This window comes from Chroicocephalus ridibundus, chromosome 3 (genome assembly GCF_963924245.1).
Source record: "Chroicocephalus ridibundus chromosome 3, bChrRid1.1, whole genome shotgun sequence".
NCBI classification, from domain to species: Eukaryota; Metazoa; Chordata; class Aves; order Charadriiformes; family Laridae; genus Chroicocephalus; species Chroicocephalus ridibundus.
In genome coordinates, this window is record NC_086286.1 from 17,786,935 (window position 1) to 17,800,623 (window position 13,689).

Sequence of the window (13,689 nt, forward strand, 5' to 3'; positions counted from 1 at the left end):
CAGTGTTTATAGCTGGGGTATCGGTACAGAAGCCAAGGAGCACTCACAGGGACATCTCCTTGGACACAACCAGGATGCTCAAAAACAATGAGCTCAGTGCACAAAGTAGGGACAATACTTCACCATTTCATAAATCAAGTTTAAATGCAAAATATGATGTAATAAGCTTACTTTTTTTCTCCCGTGCTTTTCAGTATTGCTATTTTGGATTGCAGTTACTTGTGCGTTTTAATAAAATCCCAGTTTTCATTCAAATATAACTTGACAAAGATCATGAGAAAAATTAATCATGCTCAAGTATCAATACCAATGCCCTGCTCACCACTTCCTATCTGACACAAAATGTATAAGAAAAGCAAGGCAAGTTTCTATCATGTGTCACTGGATATATTTGGTTAAAATTCTTTTATAATAGTCAATTGTCTTGATTAATAGAAATACATTCCAACTTTAATGTGAAGGTATTTCTACCTTGAAAATCAACATGTTATCTATGAATGAGAAGGAGCACTACAAAAATAATAAGTATAGAGAGAAGCCAAGTGTAAATTGTTAATTTAAATCAACACTTGCTGCTTGCTTATTTGTATTATGATTAGAGTTCATTTAAATCTGAATATATGTCTAGATTTTTCTATTTGTTTGTTTTTATTATACACACATTAATGCTCAGGGCTTTCAAAGGAAGACGCCATAATGCCCACACTAAGTCCTTTGGTATATCGAGGGTTGTAAACAGATTGCTAGATGAAGGCAAAGATTAAAACATAGCAAAGGGCTGCCAGGCTAGAAGCCCGAATTAAATCCATTAAGATATATTTGAATAGGCAGATAAGTAAGGAACAGCAAGCTGGGCTGATGAGTTTCTTCAGAGAGAAGAAACCACGGCGAAAGCTGCCACGCATGGCAAAGCATCAGGCCACCTGCTACTCACATCCAGGGACTATTGATGTCCTCTTAGGAGTTCACCCATCAAGGGAAGTCCTGCTGTGATAAATCAAACTAAAGTGACAGCGGAGTTCTTCAGCCATAAGGTCATTTAATAAAGTAAGGGAAGAGTCACACATGTAAGTGTAAATACCCCGCACACTTGTTCAACTTGGTGCTAAAGATCTGTTGAAGTGGATACAGAGCATGCAAAATACGAGAAAGATGGAAGAATTTTAAATTCTGTTGACCTGCTCCCTAGGTCCTGAGGCTGGATCTCCGTCTGCTCTAGCAACATAATTAAACGTTTGCTAACTAATGACAGTATGTGGCTTTTGTCACCAAAAGAACAGACAGTGGTAAACAAAACCCTATTTACAAGAGGTAGGGAGGAGGGAAATGTGACTCCGCTGTTGAAATTAGAGATAAACAAAATCACACCACTTAGCTAAAGAGCCTGTCTAGACAGAGGAAGAAAAAAACCCAAATGACAAAAGCTTGATGTTATTCTTGTGAGAAAGAGACGTAAAAATTATTTTGTATCTGGGCAAAACTCTTCAGAACCAAGAATGTCAAGACTACAATGTCAAGATCACTCAACATCACCTATTTTACACTACAGAATAAGATAGTCCAGCCAGAGCAAGGCCTTCTTAATTCTGAAAAATAAGACAGAAATCAAAGTACGAACAGCCTAGGAAATCAACGAGAAATCCACCCAAACAGATTTTGGTCCTAGAAGTATAAGAGCTGCAAGCGTAGACTGAGGCTTCTCCTACATGGCAGGTCTACTCTGCTGCCGCTACATCAGTAAAATTAAATTTAAAAGAAAGCGATTATAACTATTCCACTTTGGATTCCTGTTTTCAACTAAACTGTCCACAGGAAGCGTTATTCCAGAAAAGTCAGGATGGAATAATTACTCTACTGTATTCATGCCAAACAACTTTGCCACCAACATAGCCCTAATTACAAGAGAGTGCTTTTTAAAGCTAAAATCATTGTTTTCAACAATAGTGGAAATTCCTTATTGCAGCAGTGAATGTGAACCACCCTGCTTTGAGCTGAGGACTTCTATGCCATTTTCTAACTAACATAAATGTTTACAGCCAATTTAAAATCCCAGGTTCTCTACAATGCAGCTGCTAGATAAATGGTGAAATTCTATCTTGAGATGTCTCCCGGCTACTGCAGATAACTGGGACTCTTTTCCCTTTTTGCAGGAGGGAGTCAGGGAAGGCACGTAGCACATGTACAGCCAAACGCTGCTCTCCGCTGAGCAGGCACTCCTGAAAAGTGAGGCAAGGATCTGACAGCGCGAGGCAATTGTGGATTAATAAAATGGCAGGGGCCAGGATAACAGGTATGCGTGCAGGGCCATAAGTAAGTCGTACACACAGTTTGAATACATGGGGATATATGGAGCTGAAGATGGAAAGGCAGGAATGGGACTGCCAACTAGGGGAGATGCTGGCTTCTTGGCAGCTGGGATGCTCATTTCTTGCAAACATAAAAGTCAACAGAGTACTGACCTGAGATTTTGATCAGTGTAACGTCAGATTGGATCTTGCAAATACCCTGATGATTTTTGGTTGTTTTGAGTGTGGACCGCTGCTCTGAAACATCACTGCTGCTTCATCCATGAGACTGGAGGTAGGGTGCAAATCTTTGGAGGCAGGTGATCTCCCTGCCTCCCCCTGAACAATTACATTTTCATCATTATCATAATCCCCTTCTTCCTCAGATGCCTGCTACTCATTGAGGCCAATCATGCCAATCAGGGGCAAAGGATGAAGACGCAGGAGGATGATGACTGGCAATGCTGAGTACCAAATGGCTGTAGAGAGAACACTAAAATAAAGGGTAGAGAAGAGATGGACAGTGGAGCCTTGCTGTATTGTGTTTCTGGCTTTGTGGCTGGAAGCAATTCATTCCCGTGAAGGACAGGACTTCCTTGTGGATGGCTGGGAATCAGTCTCATCTCAGCCCTGTCATAGACACATGAAGCGGAACTCCCTAGGTCTCGCTTTCTCCAATTTACAACATTTGAATGCTATTTCTCTCTTTATAAGCGTGTGGGCTTGGGGCTTTGACAAGGGGCTTTGAATATTTAACGGAACATTCATATTACTGCTATTACTTAATTTATTTTGCAGTTACTTATCTTGGTGTATGGCCTGCTCCACTTGTACCTGCACATTTGCCCACTTTACCAGGCTGGGAATTGCAAAATCTCTCTTGAAATCTCACACATCTTCCTCCTTTTTGGCTATAAAAAGCTCCGTTTGGATCTCAGTTGGTTTGGTTTTTTTTAATGTTAATGAATAATGGGAGTCATAGAGGCACAAAAGGGTTTTTCCTCCAAACCCGAGCCCTGTAGTCCATGCTAACATTAAAATTGAGAATCACCAAGTGGTTAGGAAATCCTTCACTCTTCACTGGAGAGTTTGTCCAGCAGAAAATGTTCGTAGATCACCTACAAAATTCTAAAGTAACTGTTGTAAACCACCACAGACATCATTTCAGCGGCATTGTGTAAAGGGAGAGCTTGGCTCAAGACACCTTCACGGCAGCCCTGGCACACACAGGCCTCCAACCCTGAAGCCCTTTGCCGGCCCCGCCATGTGGGAGCAAACCCAGCTCCAGCACAGCTCCCGGCCTCTCCTCTGCCAGAGCAAAACCCGGCTGAACGAGGGCGGGGGCCTGCACCTCCCTGACCGCCATGTCGTGTTGGTGGCAGGCGACAACGGACAGCGCTGCAAGAAAAACGACGACGACTTCCCCCCGTTTTTTTACTATGGGGTTCCCCTCCTTGAGTGGAAGCACCTCGGGATCTGAAAAAGAAGGCCAGAAAAGTGAGGGACGCCAAAAAAGCCAGCCGCCTTCGGGGCTCTGATGCCCTGTGAGGGAAGGAGGGAAGGAAGGAGGCGGGGAACCCGCGGCCGCCGCCCCGGTCGCTAACGGCCGGCCCCGTCCCGTCCCGGACACGCATGCGCCACTCCCGGGACTTGTTGCCGGGGTTCGTAACTGCGGGAGCGGGACGGTGGGCCGGCGACGCGCCCCGTGTGGCGACCAGGCAGAAAGGGCAGGGGAGGGGAGGCCGCCCCGCTGCAGGTAATGGAGGGGGACGAACGGCGCTGCCCGGCGGCGCCGCGTGGGGACGGGACGGGACGGGGCTGCGTGAGGGGGCCTCGGGGCAGGTCCTGCCGCGGCGGGGTGAGCCCTGAGGGGCGGCCGCGGGGGCGCGGGACGGAGCTGGCCGCCTTCCCGCCCCCCGCCGCCCGGCCCTCCTGAGGAGAGGGCCGGCGCCTCGGGGCCTCCTCCCCGCAAGTCCCCGGCTGGTTCCCCGTCTCTGGAGTCCCCGGACCGGTGCTCGATTCCCTGGAAGCTCCTTGGGTGGGTGCAGCGCGGCCCACCCCACCCCTAGGAGGTCCCGCCGTCCCCTCTATCTTCCTGACAGCTGGCTCGCTTAATCGCATTGGAGAACTGGAAGCTGTGTTAGATAAGAGCCGGCGCATTACTTAAAAGTTTAGCGTGCGGTCCCTGCAGTTGCTACAGCAAAGGTTTCCAAAAAATATTCAAAAATACTTCTCTCAGCACTAAATTTCAATCCTTAGAAAGCAAGGGTAGATTGGCGCCACAAATTTTGTGTGTTTTTTTTTTAATTAATTCTTTTTTTTTTTTTTTTTTTCCCCCCCTGTGGTGAAACACAGTCAGTTGGGACAAAATTTCTTCCCCACCCTGTCACGCAGTCCCAGCGTTTAGTAAATGCTCTTTGGGGAGGAGTGTTCTCCGTGTTGTTTTTCTGCTGTTTAAAGGCAGAACTTGTAGTTACTCATAATCTTGTTTTGGGTTGGGTTTTGTGGGGTTTTCTTTTTTTTTTTTTTTCAGCTTCCAGAACAGTGCTGTCATCAGAGCCGGGTGCTTTCCTCTCACAGAGGCGTGATGCCAGAACAGTAGTGCCCCTGGACTTGTGATGAGTATCTACAATATTTGCTTTCAAAGGATAGAGTTTTCGGGGGTATGCTTTCTTTGTTAATTTATCAGTCAGAAGTGTGTTCCACATGAAGCATGCCCTTGTCCCGAGTACAAGGGAACCATCAAGTTAATAAGATCCAAGAAAAGAAATGTTTGAAGTGGAAAGCCCCAAAATAAGTGAGGAATTGTCTCCACTGGTAAAAACACATTTGTATCAATAGCCCAATCTTGTGCATTCTTGTATGCTGCTACGTTATCTGAGCAGGTCAGATGACTAAAATGAAGTAGATGGCTGTTCTCTTAGAAAATTAGAAATACTCCTTGTTATTTCTTGTTCATATAATGTTTCTGTAATTAAATAATTCAATTTCAGTTTAATTCTCCTATTAAAAAGGGAAACTCCCAGAATATTCCAAGAACAAAGAGGATTATGTGTATTTGTGTAGTAGTTCTTTTCTGTGGAATTAGTGGTGAATTGGTTAATAATGTCAACGTCTTAACATTTGAATACAAAGTTCACAAGCCAGTGTGTTCACACATGCCCATCAACTAGGAGCAAAATCTTCAAACTGCTGTTGTTGGAATATTGAATGCCCTGTGTTACTCCAAAATCAGAATCCAGTCTATAATAAGTAGTTTGGTGTTATAGATTAGAAGATAGAGAAGTTTGTTTTGTGTGGGTCTTCTGTAGTCTTCGTCAGATGTCTGTAGAGGATGTGGTTGGTTAGATTTCTGGAATTCTTGCTTGGTCACTACTAGTAACTGAGCAGTTATTGCGAAATATCTTACAGGAGAAGAGGAAAGACTGTCAAATACGACTTCTCTTCCCAAGTAGTTTCCTGGTTGAATCTTCCTGTACTTTTTATACTTTTAATATTAGTACATCTTACAAATACCAGGCAGGCTTTTCACGTGGTTGTTCCATTGTTTCACTTTTTCTTTTTGTTTCTCTCTCTCTCTTCTTTTTTTTTTTTTTTTTTTTTTCTTCTTTCTTCAAGGGAAAGACAAAATGAACCCTTTCTTTTTTCTGGGTTTTGGACATTCTCATCTAGTCTACTTCTGGAACAGAAGTTTACCTTTCAACTCAACAAATGAGACATACTGCTACAGCACTGCCCAGGGCAGCACGGTGCTCCAAGGAGTAACTTTTGGTGGAATCCCAACTGTCCTGCTGCTTGATGTAACCTGCTTTTTTGTAAGCCCAGTTTCTATTTCTTGTATTGAAAATAATTCTGGCCGACTCAAAAGCTAGATTGTTCAGAACTCTCGTATTTATCAGATAGAGATTTGTTTCTGAGAATCTTCAGAATAAGAAACGTGCTAAGGCTATCCTGGGAACATCAAAGCACTTTTCAAGTGTTGATAAAAGTTCACAAACACATGGGATGACAGTGGCACTGTATGTTGGATGTGTAGATGTAGAGAGAGTGCAGTATCATAGGGCCTGTATGTGGGGTCATGGTGCACTTTGTAGGGCTATCTCAGATTTCTATGTTTTGTCATAACTGCAGGAACATTTATTCCTTGCTCTGGGTTTAAGCACTGGGTACCTTTTCAGGAAGGGAACACCATTACTAACTTGATTGTTTTTCAAAAGGAAATACAATACTGAAAGTCTATCACTTCGCAAACTTTTTTAAGAGTAGATTTTGTGAAGCTGTCGAGGAAATAACGTACTGATCAGCTCAATCCTGACAAAAGGAGGAAAAGGATTACTTGCTGGCCTGGAGGCTCCAGGGTAGGCCTGAGACTCCAATAAAATTTACCATTATTTCTGTAAGTTTGGTCTAGGTGGTCTTAAGCCACCAGAAAAAGGGCTGTAGACCTGCAAATTGGCTTGATAAGTGAGATTTGTGGTAGTAAAATGAGAAGAAAAGGATGACATAGTTCCTGAGTTCTAGAAAGCTATTGTGGAGAAACTTAAAACTACCTGTGTAAGGTCTGAGATGGTAGTTCTGTAGAAACTTAGAGGATGTTCCTAAAAGTTATGTAGTGGCATGCTTTGCTATTGATTTGGTGTATGCAACAAGTCAATTTTCTGAGGATGTATGGTATTTACTGCTCCGTGCGACTGATGGCACAACATTTAATAAGATTTAGTTGGAGTATTTGGAGTGACTTTTTTTTTTTTTTTTAAGCTGTGGTTGAATTTTAAGATGCTGAGTCTCTGCTTTTGAGTTCCGGGCTGTTGAACTCTCCCTCTAACAGCATTAGGTAGAGGATTAGATGCAGTGTAGAAGGCTCCTTTCTTCTTCACACATACTGAATACTGCAATTTGTTTAGCAACTCCTGTATTCCTATTTTCATGACATGTTTACTGCAGATCCCTTTAGTAACTGTCAGTTGATGGGTTTCAGAATATTATTTCTAGGCTGATTTCCTAAGGAAGTGAGGTTTATATATTGCCTTGTCAGCCCATTTCTGTCTGGCAGTTCCTCCTAATAACCATAGAGTGCATTAGGCAATTTCAACTAAAGTTGTCAAAGAATCTAGAGAACTTTCCTGCTTGCATGAAGTTTAATGCCAGATGAAGGAGGAGGATCTAAATTAATATTCCCTGTTGGGAGGAAGGCTGTTATAAGAAGGTTATATTCATTGTGAAATCAGGAAATTAGCTATGTAATCTTCACACGTAGATAATCTTGACATGTATCCTGGCTGCCCAGTTGGTATTTGCACAGATCCAAATAAGTTACATCACTAGCACCACTTTCTAGCCAAACAGGTATGGAATGTAGGAGGGGCGAGAAGGTGAGGGCGTATGCTACATATGCATAGAAAGCAGGCCTTGTTACTTCTGCTTCATTGCTTTGTACAGAGGAACTTGTTTCTTTAAAAAAAAAAGAAAAAAGAAATGCATATATGAAATACATAGTGGTTTTTTTTCTTGTTTTCCTAGCCTCTTTCAAAAAGTGAAAATAGAGGGGGGAGATAAAAATTGCATTGCAGAGATCAAATATAGGCTTCTGGGGTTTATGAGTTTTAATAATGTATTACTTTTACAGCAGATAGAAATTATTTTCATACTTGAGAAGATAGTTGAGCCCCCTACTGCCTGCGTACATCACTGTTTAAAAATAAAATACAAGTCTTCCATCATAGTCCTGGTCATTAAGTAATGTATAGGAGTAAAGGTGTATTTATGAAAGTTTTGACTTCCTCTGAAGTACTACTTGCCACTTCTCGTGTCAAAAACTTTCATGCACTTGCAGTTCAGAAGTATTTTTGCATGCAGTTCTCCTCCTTTATATATTACAGCAGGAAGGCAGGTGCTCTGATCCTTTGGTCCCAGACAGGCTGGTTAGTAGCATGGCCACCGTTAACATATGACAGTTGGTTTAGGAGCTAGGACAGCATTTTTTTTTGACAGTTCCTATACACCTGAGAATAATTATTATGAAGTGGAAAAATAAGTATTCAAAGATCTTTGTTTTTATTTTCTAGATTTTAATATTACTGTTTTCCATTATAAGAAAGAGATTCTGGGACTATGGTCGTGTTGCTCTGGTGTCAGAAGCTCAAAGGTAAAAAAAGATATTGAGACTGATTTGTTGAAACCATTTGGGGAATGTGGAAGTAGGTACAGTAAATAGGGCTTAAATTAAGTGCATTTGTATCAATTAGATATGTTTGTCATCACATGCACATATTCATTAAAAATGTCCTCATACTGCTTTGTGTGAAATAAATCCCACTCACAGAGTTACTGTTTGCAGCTTCAGTAATAAATTTGTGTGTTTGGCACTGTCATGAATTTCATTCTACCGTTGTGGGTTAAGGAAGTGGAGGTAAGAAAATAGGCTGCTTATCTGCTAAAGCGTCACGTTACTGCAGATTGATATTTACAGTGTGTTTCTGTATAGAAGGATATTAACTATTTTGTTTATCTTGGCTCAAGCCCAGTATCTTCCCAGAGCTCCCTGTTCAGCCCGTGCCATATTTCTGAAGGATTTAAAAAAGAAATGTATCATTGCAGGTTTCTGAAATTCTTCACTGATTTTTAGTAATATTGCAAATAGTTTGTGGTTTTGTTTTTGTTTGTTTTTTTTTGTTTTTGTTTTTTGTGTTTTTTTTTAATATTATTTCTAGAGGATGATGTCTTGGGATGTTTAAAAGCTAGCTGTCTATTTATGAAGTGGGTAAACTTTAACAGCAAGCCTCTTCCTGCTATTAGTGGTGTGGCTAAGTTGTCGTAAATTCACAACTAAGCCACAGGAAAGGACTCAAAATGTGTTTTTTAGGTATAATCTGTGGACAATTGTGAAAAGTATATGGAGGAAAAAAAAAGAGAAAAGATGGGCAATAACTGTGACAGCTAGCTCAGGCAGCAAGAGTGAAGATGCTCTGGTCTAGGTGTCCATGTGGGCAGTATAAGCCTGCATGGGACAAACAGGTCCTTGAGCAGTCAGACACCTAGGAGCCTGTATTATTGTCCCTGCTGGACTGCGGCCTGAGCCAGCTAGGTGAAAATTATTGTAGATACACCTATGAATACACTCCATTTTAACATGTATTGTCCTGTAATTATGGGCTCATCACCATTGCAACATTTCCTTTTACCCACAAACTAAAACCGGGTACTTTGCTATATTTGAGGGCTACAGAGTCCTTCTAGCCTTGCTACGGGACTGAATTTGTGTGAGTAGGTAGCCCTGCAGGTAAGGGATTTAATTGTGCAGAGAAATTCTGAGTAGTGGCTGTAAGATGAAGGAAGTGAGGTGGAGGAAAAACAGGTGATGTCTTGTACCAAGGAATATTTGAACAGGAAGCCACCTTGCAAATCTGATCCTTACTAGGCTTCCAAAACACACGTTGTATTCCCTTATGTTATTGCGGTTTAATATCCCAATAAAACATTATTTTCTTTCTAGTTCAGTTAAATGCTCTCATGTCAGGAGCTCACACGTCCTCCCTTTTCAACGTGAGACACAACAAAAGTCTCTGTAATTAAGCATATGCTACAAGATGAAAACCACAGCTTTCATAAGTGAAAAAGTGATTTTGTACTACTTTACTTTCCTTAATTACTTTAAAATTGTTAAAGTTGAAAAAATTCAGTGGAATTCCATCATCTGTTATTAAAGATGCTTAAAAGTGTAATTTAATGTATTTTAGTGAATCAAGATACAACCGATTGTCAACATCTTCATCAGTACCTGAAGATCTTGAATATGATAGGGTAAGTATTCTAGAGTTTGGCTTTTTTTAAATGTAAACCATTTAATGGAATCTGTTGTAACTTGCCATTCCACCTGGCTGAATGAACCAGTCATTAAACTAGAAGACCATCTATATGCAAAAATTAATAATGCATTTCCTGACAAACTAGGGCCACATCACAAACCAGTATCTTGTGTCATTGTTTTTGACTTTTTTTTTTTTTTAATAAGGAGAGGGACTATATGTTAGAGTTTCAAAGGGGAGGTGGGGAAGAAAAAAGGCTACCAAATTATTTGTGCTTAAATAACAGTTCAAAAATTTACATTATGTTCACTTTGCTGAGTACCTAGTTGGTCTTTATAGTACACTGTCTTCCTCATGAAGATGAGAAAACTGGATGTAAGTGTGAGGCTAGTAATAATGCCATATGCTCTTACTATTAAGACTGGTTTGGCCAAAAAATTATCTTCCACTCCAAACTTTTAATTGGTTCTGTCTATGGTGTCTTTGAATTCACACATCTCTAATTTTGGGTTGCAGCTTCAGAATAAACCATGCGAGAGCTGTTCAATGGTGGCAGCCTGCATTTTAACATTTTATATGTGTATCAACTTAAAATCTAGCTTTGCAACTAAGTAATTGTGCAAGCATCAAAAGCATACTGGTGTTTGATCAGGATTGCTCTGCTATTTGTGTAGTTTTCTTCACCTTTTTTAAAACCCTAAAGCAACTTTGTTATTGAAACTGTTGAATAAAAATGTCTCTCTTCAGCTCCATACTCTTTACTTGAAAGAAGAGGCCTTTGGAGAGACCAAATTTTTTTGAACGGTACTGGAACATTCAGTGGAAAGTGATCTCTCCTGTACAGTTTCATAGGAGGATTTGTAAACCTATACAAGAAGGTTAACCTTTCTGTTAACGTAATCACAGCATTGTTTCTAATTACTGTTTAACTGATTGACTTGTATTAGACTCTTATGGAACTTATCTTTGAAATTGGAGAGTCCCTGGAAATGGTTTTGGGAAAAAATAATCACCTTTTCTGCTCTAAAACAATCCTGTAAAAAAAAAAAAAATTCCTTAGTAGCCTCAATCTTGACTTGTGTCCATTGGAGATGGGATTTGGGCACACTTGTACAAATTTAAGAAGCCCAAGCAATAAATGTGCAAGTAATAAAAACCCCATCCTTAAATATTCTCTGAAGACACACATATGAAGTACCTTGTAAAAAGTATGTAGAGCATGAGGTATTTTTCTGCGTGTTTCTGAATGATGATTTCAGAGCAACAAACTGCCAGCTTTTTAGCTAAGAGATTGGCTTAATAGAAACACTCTTAATTGTACAGATTAGAGGCTATAGTTTTTTGTATTTAGCTCCTAAAAGCTTCCTTCTTTATTTATAGGGGTTTTGTTCTTGGATGACAGCTGCTTTTCGGATGCAGTAAGTATATGAAACAGAAATAGTGAGCCGTGGTTTACTTTGCTCTATGTTTTAATTAAAAAGGAGGGAGGTTCCATTCAATAAAATGTGGTTGGTTGTGTTTTTTTTTCTTTTCTTGAGTAGATAGAATTTAATACAAACAGTGATACAGGTGCCTTTGGTGGGGTGGAAAAAGAATATGAAAACAAGGTCATCTCATGGGAATACTTCTTCAGGGTACAGTTGTCCTTCTGCTGGCAGCACAGGGACATCCTGATCTTGTGGCAGTGTGTGAACCTAAGTGAATTTATGGCATTTTTTTGGATTCTGAGATAATAACTAGGCTCCAGGCTTTTACCCTTCAAAGAGTACTGTGTGGGTGTTACCCTGTTTGAAGCCAGTCAGGCCCCAGGCAGGAAACAGGGTTTCCCTGCAAGGGTTTCAGTGGAGAGCTGGCTGTTAAGTTGGGGCTGGAACTGACTAGGAAAAGCCCATCCCCACTGTTTCCTAGAGGCGGAGTGTTAGACATGTGATGTTCATTCTTTGTATCTCTTGGGGCTTAGTAAATCATGGTTTTTAAAAATCAATTTCTAGCTTGGGTTACATTGAAACAAAAAAGGGGTGGGGATTGAGTCTATTTTTCCCCATTTTTTGCTAGTTCAATTCCTTCATTTTCCAAGAACTCCTATTTTAATGATCTGTCCTGCTAACAATGGACAGGTGATTAGGGTTTCATTCCAAAGCCCATTCATATCTTCTGTTAATTGGATGTCATAACAGTAAGGTGATTCTGTTGTCATTTTCCTCATGGGGGGCCTTTATGGAGATGAGTGAACACTGTCACAGTGCGATCTTAAAGTTGGAGAGCTAGGCTGAACACCTTGTGACTGTCATAAAGCAGGAGGTCACAGCAAATGGCTTTGTCCTCTTTTAGGCTGATAGAAAAGAAGATGGATTTATATTTGCTTTTCAGATTACTTGTTTCTGGTTTAGATTCCCTCATTTTGTTTTTTGTATGCTGTTACTGCACAAGAAAAACACACTTTTGGAACTTAAATTTGTGAGTTAAAGAACACAACCATGTTGAAAATGGATAGGGATTAATGGAGATGTCACTGGGTAGACTGAGAAATTAGTGTATGTTCAGAAATGACCCCCCAAAACCCCAAGGATATTAAGTAGACTGACCATGTGCTTTTCTGTCTATGATGCAGCGATGACGAGATTCATGAGAGATGTGGTGAAGATGCCATACATTACCTTGCCTTCCAGCGTCACATCATCTGCTTGTTGATTGCTGTCAGCATTTTGTCTGTGTGTGTCATATTGCCTGTCAACCTATCGGGTGATCTACTTGGTAAGACTTTTTTTTGTATTCTGGGAAGAATTTTGTATTTTATATTGCTGCAAAAGCTTTTTGGATTTATTTTGGTAAACCTTGGCTTTTGTTTTTCTCCCCCCACCTCAGTCTGATGTGTGTCATTTTGTGTGAAACTTGTGTGAGAGCAGAGAGTTCTTTAAATGTCTGGCAAAAGCTGTTGCCAGAAACAAGATGGTAGACTACATGCAGACACAGAAGGCTAGACCTAGAAGGCTCAAGGCAAGATTAACTTGACCTATACCCTCTCAACTGGTGCTTATCTAGGCATTCTTTATGATTTTTATTGGTGGTGATTGCCAGTGAAAACTGTCTTTACAGTTGAGAAATCTTTTTCTGGTGTCCAGTCTGAATCTCTTTTGCTGCAATTTAAGATCACTGGGGAGAAAAGATTATTCTTTTCCTTTTTGCAGTATCCTTTTGGCTGCTTGAGGATTATCAATTCATCTGTGCTTGGTTCTCTCTTTGATAAACCAGACCAGTTAATTAACGAGAAATGTTTTCCATTTGACTGATCATAAAATCATCAGCCATCCTCTGAACTTCTTTTCTGTCTAGCCAGACTGTCTCTCATTGTTCCCTTCTCTCTTGGTTTGCAGCTTGAAACCAGACAAACCTTCTTGCTGAGATTTTGTCAGTGCTGACAAGACAAAGAATTATTTCATGTTTCTTGCAGTCTAGTCCTGATTATGTCTGCTAGTGTGACACCTACCTCTTTCCATTATTAACTCATACTCAACAAATACAATAAGTGTGTCCTCTAGTCTGCCTTTCAGGTGGCTAGTAAGAATAATGGTGGACGGAACTCTGTTAAATCCTGTTTA

The 13,689-nt window shown here is 40.6% G+C and overlaps 1 protein-coding gene across 4 annotated transcripts in view; it reads left to right on the forward strand.

Annotated features, from left to right (window-relative positions):
• The first annotated feature begins 3,908 nt into the window (after positions 1-3,908).
• The window catches only part of TMEM63A (transmembrane protein 63A), a 54,560-nt gene continuing 44,779 nt past the window's right edge, over positions 3,909-13,689 (forward strand). For all 4 annotated transcript variants that reach the window (XM_063328196.1, XM_063328195.1, XM_063328198.1 and 1 more), the window contains exons 1-7: positions 3,909-4,041; positions 4,819-4,948; positions 5,904-6,100; positions 8,351-8,430; positions 10,022-10,085; positions 11,471-11,508; positions 12,702-12,844. In XM_063328196.1, the coding sequence (XP_063184266.1) occupies positions 5,915-6,100; positions 8,351-8,430; positions 10,022-10,085; positions 11,471-11,508; positions 12,702-12,844 (511 nt within the window). In that variant the 5' untranslated portion in view covers positions 3,909-4,041; positions 4,819-4,948; positions 5,904-5,914. The remainder of the gene's footprint in view (positions 4,042-4,818; positions 4,949-5,903; positions 6,101-8,350; positions 8,431-10,021; positions 10,086-11,470; positions 11,509-12,701; positions 12,845-13,689) is intronic.